This window comes from Meyerozyma guilliermondii, genomic scaffold, assembly GCF_000149425.1.
Source record: "Meyerozyma guilliermondii ATCC 6260 scaffold_4 genomic scaffold, whole genome shotgun sequence".
Classification (NCBI taxonomy): domain Eukaryota; kingdom Fungi; phylum Ascomycota; class Pichiomycetes; order Serinales; family Debaryomycetaceae; genus Meyerozyma; species Meyerozyma guilliermondii.
The window spans coordinates 226,395-243,563 of NW_001809797.1; the positions used below are offsets into that span (position 1 = coordinate 226,395).

Below are 17,169 nucleotides of genomic sequence, written 5' to 3' on the forward strand. Positions count from 1 at the left end.
CTAAAATTGAAGAAAACAAGACTTTACCATAATCTCTCGCCAATGAATGGCTAGTTTTCGTAAGTTAGAGACCAAAGAATCAAACTAAAGTTTTTTTGCCAACAATAAAATTCTTTGTATGTATTAGTGAAAACTTATAGGTCTGAGTTTACTCAGGTTAGTGGTCTTAAACACATCAATTAAATGCAAATTAAAGGCATCATCACAAAAAGGGTCAAAATCAAGATATCCAATAGGTTTGAAAAAAAAATTCTTGTGATTTTGCCGTATGGATATTTGCAGCCGTATATCTCTACGCCCGCGCTGGGTGCAGGCGAGCGATGCACCGAATTCAGCTCGCTCAGCACCGCGAATTCAGCACATCTGCACTCCCTGATTAGTGAGCGTGGAAGATCAACTCCACGAATAATGGAACACACAGAAACTTGTAGGATCCTCGACGAGCCCACGGGGACCACCCCCGACAACTCGGATGCAAATATATCGTTTTTTTCTCAAACTCCAAGAGAATTAGCTAATTCTGGAATGATATATGATGTCAACGAAAACCCCATGGACGAAGCTGCCATGAACGAAATACACCAAGAGTGCGACAAGCACATGAATGTTAATAACGGAAACCCCATAGAACTTAACCACGAAAACATGAACCTTTACAATTCCATTTTCGAAAACCAGTCTTCGCAAGCAAGTTACTCGCTGCCCAGTTCTCGAGCCCACCCTTCTCCCGGCACAGCATCGACACTGACTGTAGAGACAGAGACGTTCAGGCGGTCGCAGGCTGCTGCCACGCAGAGCACGAGTCTGCGTAAAACTAAAGTGAAAGGTGTGAGCGAAGAAGAAGCTGCATTGCTAGCACGAGACGATACTGAGCTTTCAGACAAAGAATTGCAGCTTAAGCGGAAGGCCCAGAATAGGCTTGCACAGCGGGCGTTCCGGGAGCGGAAAGAGACCAGAATGAAGGAATTAGAGCTCAAACTCACTCAATCTGAAGATGAGAAAAAACGACTTCTTGACCAGTTGGACTTGATCAGAAAACACAACCTCAACATGCAAAGCGAAAACGAACGGTTGAGAAGTTTAGCGTCGCTGACCGCCGCGGAACACCCCGATACCAAACCGCCAAGTGGGTTTTCATTTGCATTTCCAAGTACCCAGGAGGACTTTGTGCACAACTTGGTGGGAAATGCACACGAAATAGACACCAACAACATCAACAGGGTGTACGAGATTCCTCAGGAGCCAGGCGAGAAAATCTTGGCGGTGGGTGCTGTTTGGGACTACTTGGTGCGTATGGCTGAAGACCTGGACAAGGATATTGATGTCATTGAAATAATGGAAAAACTCAAGGGCCATGAACGATGCCACGGCTATGGGCCAGCATACCCATTGAAGTTGGTACAAGAGGTGGCAGAAAGATGCAGCTCTTCGTGACGAAGATCTAGGGTTATTCATTGCTCACTGTGCATCGGCACAGCTATTTAATTACTGCTTCTGTGAATGGATGGACTGGCTGGTTAATCGGGTTCAAGGAATCCAATTCATACAAAGAGATAGCCAGAGATAGCCAGAGATAGCCAGAGGTAATCAGAGATCATTGGTGTCGAAGACGTCGTTCGCAATTACTTCGACATAGTCTGCAATAGCTTCGAAAAACGGTCACCAAAATTGTTTCATCGAAAGGAGCTATGAACGAAAGCAAGTGCTTGTGGTCTCATGATTTGGGCTGAGCCATTATCTGTTTGCTCATTCTCATAGTGACATGCTTCACTATATGCCATTACTACACTGACAGTTTCTACAAATGACTGACTGGACTTGTCCCTATATCAATAATACGCTAGGATGAATATCACACTAGGAAGAATACACAAGGCCGCAATTGCTTCTTTGAAACCAGAACATTCGGCTGCAAATTGGGACTAATTGATATCTACAATTGCTTCTGTAAAACAAGACTTGTATAAACCAATCTTATTTACAAACCACTTATTTATAACCAAGTATTATTTATAGTATGCCCATTTTTAGTTCGTCCATTTTTAGTTCCATTTCCTCTATCTTTCCCCAGTGCGAACTTTCTAGAAATTTGATCTTGAACATTTAACGCACTCAACTCTTCTTCCTCACCATGTCAGCCGAAGAATACAAAGCGCAAGGAAACAAGCATTTCGCTGCCAAGGAGTTTGAGCAGGCCATTGAATACTTCACCAAGGCCATCGAGGCGTCTCCAACTCCAAATCATGTTCTTTTTTCAAACCGGTCCGCTTCTTACGCCTCGTTGAAAAACTATAAAAAGGCTCTTGAAGACGCCCAGCAATGTATCGAAGCCAACTCGCTGTGGGCAAAGGGCTACAACAGAGTGGCAAGTGCCCATTATGGTTTGGGCAACTATGAAGATTCCAAGAAAGCCTACCAAAAGGCACTCGAACTCGACCCCAGTAATGCCATGGCCAAGGACGGATTGAAAGCCGTAGAAGAAGCCGAGGCTTCGCGCAACAGTCAGCCAGACTTGGGCTTGGGTGCTATGTTCTCGGATCCCAATTTGATCGCCAACTTGAGATCCAATCCAAAGACGGCTGAGCTCATGAAAGACCCGGAATTGGTGCAAAAGGTGATGAATGTGCAACAAAACCCAAAGGCAAATGCCATGCAGTTCATGACTGACCCTAGAATGATGCAGATCATGGCCACGTTGATGGGAATCGACATGGATGCTCCTCCTTCTATGGGCGGTGAACAGCCTTCGTCAGCCTCAACTTCTTCGTCAAATGCTGCACAATCGGAACCAGAACCCGAAACCAAACCAGAACCAATGGAGACCAGCAAGACCGCTGAGGACCCTGTGGTGTCTGAGCCAGAACCTATGGAGACCAGCAAGTCCGAAGCCGATGCAGCCAAAGCTGAAGGAAACACTCTTTACAAGCAAAAGAAGTTTGATGAAGCCATTGCTCTTTACCAGAAAGCTTGGGACCTCCACAAGGACATCACATACCTCAACAACCGTGCTGCTGCTGAATACGAAAAGGGAGACTATGACGCAGCCATTCAGACTTGTCAGACTGCCATTGATGAAGGCAGAGAAATGAGAGCCGATTACAAAATCATTGCCAAGTCGTTTGCCAGATTGGGTAACATCTACTTAAAGAAGGAAGATCTTGAGACAGCTGCCAAGTACTTTGACAAATCGTTGACCGAGCACAGAACCCCAGACGTTTTGAACAAGTTGAGATCAACCCAGAAAGAGATCAAGGTTCGTGAGGCACAAAGCTACATTGACCCTGAGAAGGCAGAAGAAGCACGTTTGCAAGGTAAAGAGTACTTCACAAAGGGAGATTGGCCTAATGCTGTCAAGGCGTATACCGAAATGGTCAAGAGAGCCCCAGAAGATGCCCGTGGATACTCTAATAGAGCGGCCGCTTTGGCCAAATTGATGTCGTTCCCCGACGCCGTCGACGACTGTAACAAGGCTATTGAGAAAGACCCAACGTTTATTCGTGCTTACATTCGTAAAGCTAATGCTCAATTGGCCATGAAAGAATACTCTCAAGTTATCGAGACTTTGAACGAGGCTCGTGAAAAGGACTTGAGTCTTGGCGAGGGAAAGAATGTTAACGAGATTGACCAATTACTCAACCGTGCTATGTCCCAGAGATTCCTGGCTATCGAGGGTGAGACTCCAGAGCAGACCATGGAGAGAGTTTCGAGAGATCCTGAAATTGTGTCCATTTTGCAGGACCCAGTTATGCAAGGTATTTTGAGTCAGGCCCGCGACAACCCTGCTGCTTTGCAAGACCACATGAGAAACCCTGCCGTCAGCAAGAAGATCAATACATTGATTGCAGCCGGTGTTATCAGAACCAGATAAATAGTTCACATTAAATTCAGTAATAAACTAGCCTAAATTATTGTCAAAGAAAAAGTTGGGCAAGTTGTTCATGGGAGAGTACGATGACTCAAGTAATGGGTTGTTCAAACCACTGTCGAAAAAGAGACCGTAGTTAAGTGGTGCGCCTTTCTGGTCGTCTTTGCCCTGGAAAGTGTCGTTTATAGAGCTGTTGGTCGAGCTTGTTTCCTTTGCTGTCTGAGCTTCCCAGTTGAGCCGATCCTCTCCAAAGATAAACCGAAACACTTCAGTATCTTCCGCGGTACGGAGATCTGGGAAGATTTTTGTAACACTCTCCAAATGATCCTCCAATCCATCGATCTCAGCCATGAGATTATATGATGTAGTTTTTTGAAAGTACCTTACAACAATTCTCAACAATATTCGAGCGATACCATCCGTGGCGGCTTCTCTGCTGAGTGGATGGAAACGATTTATTCCCAGAGTTTCTTCCACATGCTTGAAATAACTGAAAAAATTCATGGATACATCAATGAGTAGTTTCAAGTCAAGATAAGTATCGGTGTGTGCTGGTCTGTGTAGGCAGGTTCTAATCATGCTCATGTATGCAGCAAAAGGATAATACAGTAGCCACTTGACACAGGAAGGAGATGCAGTTGCCCTGTCCAACTTTCTGACCAAATGTAATATTGTTCTTGAGCTATTGGACTGTAATTCTCGAAAGTTGAGACTCTCGGAACAAAATTGATCGTGATCAGGATAGTCTATCTGGAAGGGCAACCTATTGATAGTCATGAGGTGAATGAAGTAGGTCAATTGAAATGTGAGAAAGTTATCGCGAGAAGTGTCACTGAGCTTCATGACAACTTCACGGTATCGAGTGTCGAAATCAACGTGATCGTAGAAAAGCGGACGAATAACCGGAGGCATCGAATTGCTTACGTCCATGAGTTCCTGGTTTAGGCTGGAGAGCGTTTGCAGAATGGTGAAAAATGACTTATGTTCGGCCGATGCGCTGAACAAGACATTGTAAGACTTGGCTCTGATTTTCGTTAATTGCATCAAAAAATGGCTCGTGCATTGGTAAATGCATTCGTCAGGAGCAGTTCGAATTTCTTCAGCCATTTGTGACCAGTGCGAGCAAGACATCAATTCCTTGGGAATATCGATCTGATAGCCCCCATAGTCATTTTCAGAAAATGTGGAGACGTCAAGGTAGTTGACCAAAGGTGGACGGCCAGCTCTATAACAGAGTTCCATATCGAAGTATTGGCAAAACCACCACAAACGACGTCGTTGATTTCTCTCATTCTCGGAAAGAAATTCAAAGCTCTCAAAACGGTGTAAGCCCACTTCTTGAGCTAGACGAACGGCCACAGATATCATAATATAATTTGTCTTTGAAGTGGTCCAGCAAGTCTCAATGTACATTGCAAGAAGAAGAATGCCCTGAATGGCGATTATTCCCTCATGAAATAGCAGAACTTTGGAGTAATAGAATAACGCATAGTTAGTATAGGCGTCTTGCATTCTTTGAAGGTCAAGAAGGGTTAGTTTGTCGAGGGCCGGGCGAACCTTTCTGGAGAGATGGCTTTTGGAATGGCGCTGTCTTCTTATGTCTTGTTCTCTTGAGATGCAAAGCAAAAGTGCCACATTCATCACTAGCAATTCAGGCATAGTGGGACGCTTTGCAGATCCATGCGGACCCAAAAGCTGGTCAAACATGGCTCGTATGTCTTTGAGATCACAGAGGTAGCTCACCATGAATATAGTATCGTAATTCTCCAACAAGTCATACACTAGCTGAGGGTCTTCCACCGCTTTTCCCTTGTGAATTTTTATCAACTGTTCTGCTCCCACCTGGGGACCGACGTTCAGAACCGCTTGTGGTGATTCTTTGCACATTTTAAAGACATAGGCTAGGGTTTCGAGCGGTCTCACATATGATCGGTCTTCAGGACCTAGCAACTGAGCCATCCATTCTATGGATTTCTGAGAAAAAATGTTGAAAAGGGAATGCGTACCGTAGTACTGTTCCATAAAGATCACCTTTCTTTGCGGCTGCTGAGGCTGTTGAGCCTGGTCGGTGCTGTTCTTGAATGAGCCGGTCTCGGCAGTCTCGGCTGGAGTTGTGTCGCTCTTCAATGATCCGCCCAACTTCTCCCCCAGTTCCATGGCCTCGTTGTCACTCTGGGACGTGGTAGAGGCGTCCGAGCCATCATCTATGGCCAAAAGACTTGTATCTTCTTCGTTGTTCGGATCCAATTTCGAAGTCAACCGCATTATCAACGTCTCCAAATTTCCTAGTCTTCTCTCCAAACGCTGTACGTTCTGCCCATGGTCTGGTTTCCGCTGGCGGGGCTTTCTACAATTTATGGGATATTCACAAATTTTATTATCGCTGTGAACGCAGTTGGAACATGGTTGAGCACCATCACATTTCACTTTTCTTTTTCGACAGAAATTACAGGCTTTAGAAACCCTGGTCTTGCGGACCTTTTCGGACACCGTGGTGGACGAGATAGTGCCATTCATCAGTTAATATGGTTGTATGGTGGCAACAAGTAGCCAGTGCGTAAAAGATCGAATTGCAAAACCAATTTAGCATTCTGAGAGTTAGACGCAGGATCCATGCGACTGATTACGAAACGAGATTATGAAATACTAATACAAAGGGTGGAAACACAAGGAATGGAGATTCAATGCTTAAAGAGTCAATTACAGAACACAAGACTCAATTGTGGTCATACATGAAATTTTTGCCTCAAGTTCCGGGCCGTAAATTCACCTCTAATAAATTAGTTCTATAAGTCGTAGATCATAAACCGTTGTCAAACATAAGGCTCTGCTGAGGCGCCGAATTCTGCATCGGAAGCATGCTGTGGAACATGGCATCGTCCCAGTAGTCCATTGCATTGTAGTCACTAGCCGAATCCAGCTGGTCAAGAATATTCATCAACGATGGACTGGTGCGTGGTGAGTTCCATTGGCCTGCTCCTTGAGACCCGCTTATACTAGGACCCTTCAAGCTGACCACTTCCCAGCCTTTGGTTCTGCCTATTTTCAAGAATTCTTCCGAGTCCAAGAAAAGCTCTGGACATATCTTTTTGGTATTTTCGAGGTACTGTCTGGTTTTTTCGTCCACCACCTTGTGATTTGTGTTGGATTCAATGCTGCATACCACCACGCGGAGAATGAGACGAAGCATGAGCGATGTCAAGATATCTTTTTCACCATTGTACTTGAAAAATGTACCACTTCCATCTTTCTTGTATGAACTGATAACCATACAACTGTCCACCAAGAGTTTAATATCCTTGAGTGTTTCCGGGCGTGAGGGTCTGTTCAAGCACATTCTTGCCAAACACACAAACGCAGATATTGGGAACCAATACGCCCAGTCGTTCCAGAAACTGTGTTTAGAAACACTGAACTGGCGGCACATCATCAAAATTGTCCGAGCACTGTCTAAGGTGTAGTTGCGAAACTGCGACACATCCACAGTGGGGTTGTCGATATCCTCAATCATAAAGGGAAGCCTGTTAATTGTCATTAAATGCGAGAAAAAGTTCATGTGGAATACAGCGTAGCAACTGGGAATACTTTCAACCCCCACAGAGTTTCCTCCGTAAGGTTCGTCATGGTAGAATTTGGGGCGATAATTCCCCATCAGGTCTGCGAGCGCAAACATTTCGTCGTTGAGAAGACTCAACTTGTAGATGAAGTCCCCAAAATTATCGAAATGAACATTAGCAGCAAACATTTCTGAATAACTTCGGGCTCTTATTTTGGTGAAAACAAGAAGTGCAGTGTGGTAGAATTCGAAATTAGTCGACGGGACCGTTTGAATTAATAACTTACGGTCCATGATTGTATCGAAAAATGAAGTAGGTTGGGTCTTAATGCTTTGATATTCGGCCAAGGAAACCGACAGCAGCAGTATGTCACTGAGATTGTTAATGGGGCTCTTGCCTTGCCTGAACGACATTTCCATGTCAAGATACAAGCAGATGTTCCATACTCGTTTGCGCTTGATTCTCATATGTAATGGAAGCTCGTCCAAGGCTTCAGCTCGATGTAAGCCCTGCTCGTGTCCGTGCCTGATAGTAACTGCCAATATTATAAAGTTCACAAATGGTGTCACTTCGTGAAGCTCAATGTACATGATCCACAAAAGGAAGGCTTGGATGGCTTCAAAGCCGTCGGCCCAAATCAGAAGCCGAAAGTAGTAGATGACGCAATTGGCGCTCAATTCCCGTTTCAATTTCTCTAGTTTACTGAACTCGGCCGCTACGTGTGGTGGAATCTCGGGGTCAGGTTCATTTGACGGGGTAGATGTTGGAGCTTCTTCGGAAAATTTGCAGGTGATAGCCAAGCACACCGCGGCAGCCATTATGAACAATTCAGATGCTTTAAATCTGTGGCTCTTTTGTTTAAAGTAGGTCTCGAAGAGCTGGTACACATCGTCAGTCTCACACACTGACGAGGCTAGCGGAACACCAGGATAATAGTTTTTGATGAGCAGGAGAATGAGATCTGGTTCGTTGGGAAATGGTCTGAGAAATAGGTTTGGTCTGGATTTGGGGTCTAACGGAGCATGACGGTGCCACAGGGCTAGGTTTCTGGTCATTCTCAGGTGAAAGAGAGTGGGAAGGTTGCGTAATGGTGTTAAAGCCAGATGGTCTTCCGGTTTCAAAAAATACACCAAGTGATCTAGCGAGTTTCCCAGCAAGATGGATAGGATGGAATGCGATCCAAGATATAATTCGAACCTTGTACGTAGCGGGTATTTCATTTCTGCACAATCTTCTGTTTGTTTTTCATCGAGCTGATGAGTATCTGAACCAGGAGATGGACTGGGTTCAAACAGCGACGACAGATCCGAATCTGAATATCCCGCTACATCCGCATCTCTGGAGCTTGGTTTCAGCATCTTGTCGTGTATCTCTTTGCTGGAAGCTATGCTGATTTTCTTTTCTTCATGGCGTATTTTCTTTTCTTGATGGTCATCGTCATCCAGCGGTTTGAAATACACCGGCTCAAGCTTATCAGCCAATGTGCCCAAAATCGATTCTAGTCTAGTCAAACGCGAGTCCAACTTGGTGAGAGATCCCAAACCACCGGTCTTTGTTCTTTTGCGTTTTCTGGTGCGTTCACTATAGTTGCAAGAATCATTCTTGAACTGAAGGCAATTGGAACAAGGGCATCTTCCGTCACACTTTATCTTCTTATTGCGACAAAAGTCACACGCCACGCTGATGCGCTTTGGCTTCTGGTCCATGGTAGTGGCTAAAAAGTACCTCTACGCCGCTGAAATTTTGCAGTAATTATAATGAAATGTGACAACTATGATTGCCGGTCCGAATAGAAATTCCGTTTTATCTGCAGTATGGCGGTCGCAAGGTGGGGATAAGCTTTCGGAGCGGCCGAAACAGGGAACCCCGGATAATTTATAAGCAAATGAAAACTGATGTTGTAAATACTTGAAATGGCTACAAAACTTTTTGGCACCAATGCGCTTGAGTTGAAAATATGAGGAATACTTTTTAGAATTTTCTTTTTAGCAATTTTTCCGGAAAATCACTGATCGCATTTATTTTATAGAAACTGCAACGGCCGTTAAATCCGCCTCCATCGGCGAACAGAGCGGCCAAAGCGGCTAAGATGGGCTATGTGCACACTCTATGTGCAGTCACTTTTAGCGCTTATCTGCAGTTCATAAGCTTTTCTGCAGTAACTATGACGCGAATTTTCCACTGGTGGCAGTAATGGTCAAGGCAGCACCGCTCCTTCGCAACAAGGAGGATGTCAATTTCAGCGAAGCTTTGAAGCTCTACGACGCCAAGCAGTACAAGAAGGCTTTGAAACTTGTGGAACAGAACCTTAAAAAGAACAGCAATCATGCCGAGCTGCTCACTCTCAAAGGTTGCATTTTCTTCAATACTGGAAATAAAGACGAAGCCGAAGCTTATATCATCAAAGGAACCACCAAGGAACCCACAAACTACTTGGTGAACCATTTGGCCGGAATCTATTACCGGGGAGTTGATAATTACGAATTGGCAGCAAAGTGGTTGAAAGCGTCGATAGATAATGGGTCTCCCAACAAGCAAATTTTGCGTGATTTGGGCATCAACCAAGCCCAGATTCGTGATTACAAGGGTCTCCTTGACTCTCGTCAGCAGTATCTTGAACATCAACCAGGGTATAGAGCCAATTGGACCGGGGTAGCATTGGCACATCATTTGAACAAAAACTATAAATGTGCCGTTTCCACCCTTTCCAAGATCGAAGGAATCATTAAGGAACATCTCCAGGAGTCTGACCGATACGAGCAGTCGGAATGTGTACTTTATAAGAATCTGATTATTGCCGAAGCTGGAAACTTTGCCGAGGCACTTAAAGTGTTGGATGCTGACGATGTGGAAATCAGAGACAAATTATCGGTTCTCGAGTACCGTGCACGCTACATGATGTGTCTTGGACAAAACAAAGAAGCTTCGTTGGTTTATAGAAAGCTTCTTCAGCGGAACCCCGAAAATGTTCTGTACTATCGTCTACTTGAAATCGCACTTGACCTTCAACAAACACCCGAGGACCCCAAAATCGACACCAGGTTGAAGCTTTATAGAAAACTTGCGTCGTTCTACCCCAGATCGGATCCCCCCAAATTTCTTCCCTTGACATTCGTGCCGGCATCGCATCCCGAGTTCAAGAATTTGGTCAATGATTACGTCTTGGACCAACTCAAACGAGGAGTTCCCGCTACATTTGTCAATGTTAAACCGCTTTACAAAGACAAAGCCAAAGTGGCTGCCATCGAATCTTTGGTTCTTCAATTCAACAAGGACCAAGCCAAATCGTTGGGTCCGAGTGTGGTGGTATGGACTGCCTACTTTTTAGCACAACATTTCTTGCATCTCAACGATTTGCAAAAGGCCTCAGAGTATATCGACTTTGCCTTGGACCATACTCCTACGTTGGTGGAGCTCTATATCGTCAAGGCACGCATCTTGAAGCATCTTGGAAAGGTGGAAGAAGCAGCAAATATCATGAATGCTGGGCGTAAGTTGGACTTGCAGGACAGATTCATCAACTCGAAGGCTACAAAGTATATGCTTCGAGCTAATAGAGTGGACGAGGCCATTGACTGCATATCGTTGTTCACAAAGTTGGATGAAGGGTCGGTTAATGGGTGCAAAGACTTACACCTTATGCAAGCAAACTGGGTATTAATTGAAAGTGCGGAAGCCTACGCTCGCTTGTACCATGTGTACAAACAGAAACTTGAGAATGCTAATGGAAACGAGGAAGAAGAAGCTGAATTGCAAGAAAAGACAAACTTGTATTTAGGACTTGCATTGAAGCGGTTCTCGGCGGTTTTAAAAATATTCAAGATTTTCTACGACGACCAGTATGACTTCCATTCGTATTGTTTGAGAAGGGGAACACCCCGTGACTACATTGATATGTTGAGATGGGAAGATAGGCTTCATTCAACACCAGTATATGTGAGGTGTGTGAAAGGGTTGGCTGCTTTGTATATGGAGATTGACCAAGAAAAGAAACATAAAGCAGGTAAAGATAATCTGAAGTCTGCGAAAAAGAAGAAGAAGAACCAGAAAAAGCAGCTTGAAAGTTTGGCTGCTAAAGTCGAGTCTGAAAAGGATGACGCTGATCCATTTGGTGCTTCTATTCTTACCAATCTTTTTTTAGAGAAAGAAGATATTTTTGAAAAATTGCTTCAACTAATCAAGCCTCTTACAACTGAGGCCGTCAACTTTGCAACTACTTGGGAACTCTCGTACCAAGTAAATTTGAAGAAAAGGTCTTACATTGCTGCAGTGCAAGCTATCAAGAAGTTGAATACTATTATTGGCAGCGATGGTAAGCTCAAAAAATCCATTGGAGATAAAGTTATTGAGACTCTTAACACTGTCAAGCAGGATACTACGGTGGTGCCGGCAATTCCTCAAGTTGTGGAAAAGACATTGGTAGCTTCATTTCCCGAATTGGCAGACGGACTTGATGCGGTGAAGGAAAAGTATGTGGACTAGACTACAGTACATAGACGACAAACAGACATACCTATAAGAGCGCATGCCATTCAGACATTTTTCAGATAGTCAGCATTCATATTGCTCCATGCCAAATCTGCCAATAGTAGACTGTCTTCAATCCATTTTCAAGCCTTCGTCCTTCTCATGTATTCATATTCACGTTCTGATCCAGCTGTCGACCTGGCTTCGAGCCACAGATCCAGCCAAATTGAGGGTCTGGCGACCAAGTGGAAAATAACTGACAGTGTACCACACGGCACTTATCAATTGAATCACAGCAAAGATTATCGAGAGGAGAGTACTGTGGAGGGATAAACTGCTGATGAGAGTCATGATAATGCTGGTGACGAACACCACGGTAAAGATGATTCGAGTGGACAGAAACAAATGTTGAAGATAGGGAACGAATCCTTGAAGAACCCCAAAACTCACCAAGAAAAAAATAGACCCCAACGACCACAACAATGCAAACTTTCGTGGTTTCAACGACAAAACCGGGAACAAGAATATACAGATCAAGTAGCAGCATGCCGACCCTCCAAACGTCAATGCAAAGATGAGCATACGGTCCCATCTAGAAAGCTCAAAGTATCCAGGTTCTGAAGTGACATAGTTCTCGTCGTCATTGAGGTATACGGACTGACTGCGGAAGGGATTAAGCTTTTGCAAGCGAGTTTTAAATGTCAGTTGGTTTGGTTGTGTTGCGGGAGGAGGAAGCGGAGCACCATCGTCTTGTGATAATGCCACGTAGGTGGATTTTTTGAACGGTTTGAAGAGATCCATGGCACCTAGATGATGGAAATTGATAGGAAATGTAGAACTTGACGAAATTTGACCAAAAAAGTTATTGGTGTTGTATTGGTTTTATATGGTCTTGGTATAATTATTCGGTCACTTTTCGCACAGAGGCGTAAATTCATAGCCGATCACCGACACTTATCATATAATGTCTCAAACAGAACAACAATTTGTGAGCACGTACACACAGCTTATATCGCTATCGTCCTCAGCACCCACCAACACCTTTAATTTCGTGGGAGATTACCATAAACTTGAAAGTTTAGGACCTTCACTTCCAATATTGAAGGTGGAATTTCCATCTGAAAAACAACAAATCCACTCCAAATCTTCCACAATAACGCTAAACTTCAAGTCCATTAAGCCCCCGTTCAAATTCACCCATTCCCTCGAAGCAAACACAAATCAATCCATCTATAAAGTGAAATCGGATCTCATTTCAGCAGTAGAAACCTTGAAAAATGCCGGTGTTCAACCAGGAGATATCAAGTTTCTAGTCAAGGGAAAGGTTTACCAGGACACAGCGTCTTTGTCTCTGTTTTCTGAGCCCGAAGTGTCTTTTATGTGTATGGTTTCTGCACCATCTTCGTCTTCGGTTGCGAAAGGAGATGATCCTGACGATGTTCCCGTGGAAGATGTGCTGTTTGCCAGCCTGAAGACCATTTCCAGCGAGACCTGGAATGAAATAGTCAAGCTCTTAGTGAAAGATCTCGACGAAACTCAGGCAAAAGCCTTGGTGGAGAAATGGAAACAGACAGTGAGACAGTAAGACAGTACAAAATAAGACATTATAATATAATAAGACATTAATGTTACAATCATAATAAGTTATTTATAATGCTATATGTTGGCTGGCGATTGGTCACTAGTCATTGTAGTCTCATCTCTCATCATTGCTCTGTATTCTTCTTTCATCTCAATTTTTCATCTCTCCATCGTTTCTCTCATTGTACCACCTCGTCACCAACTCGTTCAATGTATGGCCCTGTGGTCTACCGTGGCGGTACTCGTGAACGTAGTAGGCAGCAGTGCCTATGCTAATGGCCAAAATTGGATCTACGGTTCTCGATATCAAATACTTGTATTGCATCAGAAACTGAAATTCGCGAAGACTCGCTATGTAGATACTGCACCAGTCTACACCATATGCAATTACAATTTCTTAACCTTCCTACCTTTTCTCTCCTTTTTACCTTTTTCGACTCAACTTTCTCATTCTGTTGCTCAATGTTCGGTTCCATTTGACACCACTCATAATCGAGCGATGGAACCCATAAACGTCGTGAATTTCTTCGTCTCCCATGCCAGCAACTCGAAGTGCCTGGCTCTCCTCTTCGCTCATTTGAGCAGTTATCATGGAATCTTTTTTCTGCTTAAGCTTGGACCGCTGTTTGGAAACAAATTCCCGGCACTTGTTAATCTCGTCTTGCGATAACGATCCGTAGCCATACCCTCCTATCTTTTTAAAACATGCATCTATTAGTTGGTCCGGGTCAAGTATAGACTTGGGGAAGTTTTGCACGTACTGAAACAACTCGATTTGTTCGGTTTCGGCTCCCCTCGTCTTGCCGTTAGAGGCATCGAATGAAGAACTGTCAAGACACATTCGACATATTGTTAGTGAAATTCGAAAGATGGTTTTTGAACCTTCGTACCAAAGTATATCCCATACCCGGAGCACGCTCTCAATGGGCATGGTACCGACAAACACCGACATGAACCAAGAAGATGTAACCAAAGTTATTGGTGGAAGTCGAGTGAGAATCTTGTCTTCTGGTAATCGTTCACCTTCAAAGTTTTTGCCGAGTATTTGCCAAAGCGAGGGTATATACTCCTTTATGCATAGCATTAACACCCCCTGGTCTGTGTGGACGCCTTCAAGGTCTGTCGAGTGTACCTTGGGGATGATTCGTTCGGTTAAAATGACTAAAAGCCAAAACGCTCGTTCTTCACTCATAAAGATAAGCATGAGTCCAGCGAGGAAGTTGAGCGATTGACAGTACCCTATTTGGGGCTGGTAGTGGGCAAATGCCACAAGAACCCGCCGAAGAGAAGAAATCATTTCAGATTCGGCTGGAGCATTGGCTCCGGTTGGTCTCGCAAAGTAAACGTTATCAGGGAAAGTGCGGTTTAAATCCCGTTCTATGACCTCTGTGTCTTTATTATGCACTTCCTTGGTGTCCTTGACGATCTGGTCGTACACACCAATATGTTTGTTGAGTTTTTCATTTCCTCCCGCATAGAAAAACCATGCTTGGCCCCTCCATTCCGGCGGTATACCTCTTCGAATCAACTTCTTCACCTTGTCTGATTTGGGCGGGAACCGTGTTGGTACAATATCCTCGTCAGCATGCAATCCATTGTCCTTAAGGACCCCCAACCACTTCTTTTTCTTCCGTATAATCGACTCGGCATACGGCTCAAACCATTGATTGTAAGTATCTTTGGATATATCAAACAATGTCGAGTCTTTCTTGAACCCATATATGTCGTACGGTGAAGCCTGGAGCACACTGAGCCGGCTCTTGTCCACAGACTCTACTCGGTCAGCGACATTCACACTCGGAACCGATGTGACCGGCCGATTAGATATGGTGCTTTTTGTGCCGTTTGTGAGTCCCAAATCCTCCAATTGCGATACATCAACGGCCTCAACCGGCGCGCCCTTCACAGACCCAGAATCAGGCGAATCCGCTTGGTATATGTCTAGAAACGAGTAGCTTCGTGAGGTTGCGGAATCGGTTCGCAGATGAGTTCCGGCTTTTGTTCCAGTCTCCGGGACTTTGAGCGATGCTTGTAATGTCTGCGGCGCTCCACCATCCTGCAGTTGCTCGGGGTGTCCCATAATCGGGTGACTGTGCTACAAAATTATGGAAGCCAGTGCTGCCCGGTGCTGGTGAATTGATTCACAAATCCACCTGCTCTAGAAGTCACGTGCGCGATCTTCACCAAGGTAATCTTTACTAAAGGCTGCTGCTGCGCCAGCATGTACTGGAGGTACAATGGATGGTCGTCGCCGTCGTACCCTGGATGTCAGCCTATACCGCTTCCAGAAGGCTTCCTAGTGTCTCATAGACCAGATGTTCCAAATCAGTACATAAAAGCTGGAATTTATCATCCTCAGTGCTACGATGGAGTAATGCCTGTTCTTGATACCAACACCAATTTGCTCGTAGAACTGTTTGTGGGGCCGCTTCCAGTTATCCAAGAGACTTGGCATCAGTTTACACATAGCGGATCACGCGGATCGTTTGCATATAGCATAGTTCCTATCATATACAGTGTTTCCATCCTGGCGGTGGTCACCTGGTTTCTTACCCTTTTCGTCATGACAAACTATACCGTCAAACCGAGCTTTTTGTTGAAGGTTTCGTCGTTGTTGTCGTCGGTGTACATGTTGATAACAGTGGTAAAGTCGGTGGTAAATCTACATGGTCAACAAAAACGAGGGTATCTCCATGGAGCCGAACTCCTCAAATACATTAACAATAGCACCACCCTCAATGTCATTGACCTTATTTTGGTCATTCTCCTTCAAATCAACCAGGTCCAGGTGATCATGCGTATCTTTTCCCGTCAGAAGGATAAACGACTAACGTTTCTCATTGGTATAATAGCATGCATTTCTTTCCAGGTGATCTGGGCCATAACTCAATTTCACGTTTTCGATGCCGACGATGAAGCAGGAGACATTCTTCCCGCTTTCATATATTTGGGCCGTATTGCCATGGGAGCTTGCTATGCTGCGTTAATCTCGGTTTTCATCGTCACCAAGTTTAATGATGTTTTGCTCAACAAACATATATGGCTCCTCTCGGGCCTCACCATCGTGTTCATATACAGCCCAGTGGCCTTTTTCGCTGCGGATATCTCCAACATGTGGGTGAACGAATTGTCAGATATTTTCTCCGTAGTCACATACGTGATTTGTGTGGTGATTCCCTGGGAATGGTGCAACAAGTACAACCTCATTTTGAAGAAAAAGGAGAAGGAAGGAGTTCTTGGTCGACCGTTTTACGAAGACGAAGTATATGAACTTGATCGCTACGAAATTTTCATCGACAAAGATAGCGACGAAGATAATGAAGATGGCGGCACCACACAAAGTCGTCGGTCGCTATCGATGTCTACATCCGAACAATCTGACAACCCTACAACTGCACCCTCAAACGCCAGAGCTGCTTTGCCCTTCGTATTAAGAGCCTACGAAGCTTCCAAGAAAAACTTTTTGTCTCTTACAGACGCTATCATTGCCACTGGTTTGGCAATTCCCCGTTCCGTCAGTGTCTCCACACTGTCCTCCAACCCTCGTCCCGAGACGGTTCCTCTCACTACTATCCACCAGGAGAGGGAACCAGAAGATACCAATAGCCAGTTTCGCAACGGAAGACAGCGCAATAACGTCTTTGTCTATTCCCGAAAGGAAGTGGTGATTGACTTTGACGATCCAGAACCTTAGTCGTT

The 17,169-nt window shown here is 44.5% G+C and overlaps 10 protein-coding genes across 10 annotated transcripts; 5 read left to right on the top strand and 5 right to left on the bottom strand. All coding sequences in view use genetic code 12, as the record gives it.

The window, feature by feature from the left end:
- Positions 1 to 183: 183 nt before the first annotated feature.
- Positions 184 to 1,434, top strand: FCR3 (Fcr3p; the record flags this gene model as incomplete). The annotated part of the gene is made up of 1 exon (XM_001483957.1): positions 184 to 1,434. The coding sequence occupies one exon, from the start codon at positions 184 to 186 to the stop codon at positions 1,432 to 1,434; it is 1,251 nt and encodes a 416-aa protein (XP_001484007.2).
- A 697-nt stretch (positions 1,435 to 2,131) lies between these two features.
- Positions 2,132 to 3,868, top strand: STI1 (Hsp90 cochaperone; the record flags this gene model as incomplete). Its single annotated transcript, XM_001483958.1, has 1 exon — positions 2,132 to 3,868. The coding sequence occupies one exon, from the start codon at positions 2,132 to 2,134 to the stop codon at positions 3,866 to 3,868; it is 1,737 nt and encodes a 578-aa protein (XP_001484008.2).
- Positions 3,869 to 3,895: 27 nt separating this feature from the next.
- PGUG_03390 (uncharacterized protein) lies at positions 3,896 to 6,382 on the bottom strand (the record flags this gene model as incomplete). Its single annotated transcript, XM_001483959.1, has 1 exon — positions 3,896 to 6,382. The coding sequence occupies one exon, from the start codon at positions 6,380 to 6,382 to the stop codon at positions 3,896 to 3,898; it is 2,487 nt and encodes an 828-aa protein (XP_001484009.2).
- A 283-nt stretch (positions 6,383 to 6,665) lies between these two features.
- On the bottom strand, positions 6,666 to 9,128 carry PGUG_03391 (Zn(II)2Cys6 transcription factor; the record flags this gene model as incomplete). Its single annotated transcript, XM_001483960.1, has 1 exon — positions 6,666 to 9,128. The coding sequence occupies one exon, from the start codon at positions 9,126 to 9,128 to the stop codon at positions 6,666 to 6,668; it is 2,463 nt and encodes an 820-aa protein (XP_001484010.2).
- Positions 9,129 to 9,615: 487 nt separating this feature from the next.
- On the top strand, positions 9,616 to 11,904 carry PGUG_03392 (peptide alpha-N-acetyltransferase complex A subunit; the record flags this gene model as incomplete). Its single annotated transcript, XM_001483961.1, has 1 exon — positions 9,616 to 11,904. The coding sequence occupies one exon, from the start codon at positions 9,616 to 9,618 to the stop codon at positions 11,902 to 11,904; it is 2,289 nt and encodes a 762-aa protein (XP_001484011.2).
- Positions 11,905 to 12,063: 159 nt separating this feature from the next.
- Positions 12,064 to 12,690, bottom strand: PGUG_03393 (uncharacterized protein; the record flags this gene model as incomplete). Its single annotated transcript, XM_001483962.1, has 1 exon — positions 12,064 to 12,690. One exon carries the CDS (start codon positions 12,688 to 12,690, stop codon positions 12,064 to 12,066), a length of 627 nt encoding a protein of 208 aa, XP_001484012.2.
- Positions 12,691 to 12,853: 163 nt separating this feature from the next.
- PGUG_03394 (uncharacterized protein) lies at positions 12,854 to 13,474 on the top strand (the record flags this gene model as incomplete). Its single annotated transcript, XM_001483963.1, has 1 exon — positions 12,854 to 13,474. The coding sequence occupies one exon, from the start codon at positions 12,854 to 12,856 to the stop codon at positions 13,472 to 13,474; it is 621 nt and encodes a 206-aa protein (XP_001484013.2).
- A 147-nt stretch (positions 13,475 to 13,621) lies between these two features.
- PGUG_03395 (uncharacterized protein) lies at positions 13,622 to 13,795 on the bottom strand (the record flags this gene model as incomplete). The annotated part of the gene is made up of 1 exon (XM_001483964.1): positions 13,622 to 13,795. One exon carries the CDS (start codon positions 13,793 to 13,795, stop codon positions 13,622 to 13,624), a length of 174 nt encoding a protein of 57 aa, XP_001484014.1.
- Positions 13,796 to 13,894: 99 nt separating this feature from the next.
- Positions 13,895 to 15,550, bottom strand: PGUG_03396 (Rab GTPase-activating protein; the record flags this gene model as incomplete). The annotated part of the gene is made up of 1 exon (XM_001483965.1): positions 13,895 to 15,550. One exon carries the CDS (start codon positions 15,548 to 15,550, stop codon positions 13,895 to 13,897), a length of 1,656 nt encoding a protein of 551 aa, XP_001484015.2.
- A 141-nt stretch (positions 15,551 to 15,691) lies between these two features.
- Positions 15,692 to 17,164, top strand: RIM21 (Rim21p; the record flags this gene model as incomplete). The annotated part of the gene is made up of 1 exon (XM_001483966.1): positions 15,692 to 17,164. One exon carries the CDS (start codon positions 15,692 to 15,694, stop codon positions 17,162 to 17,164), a length of 1,473 nt encoding a protein of 490 aa, XP_001484016.2.
- Positions 17,165 to 17,169: the final 5 nt, after the last annotated feature.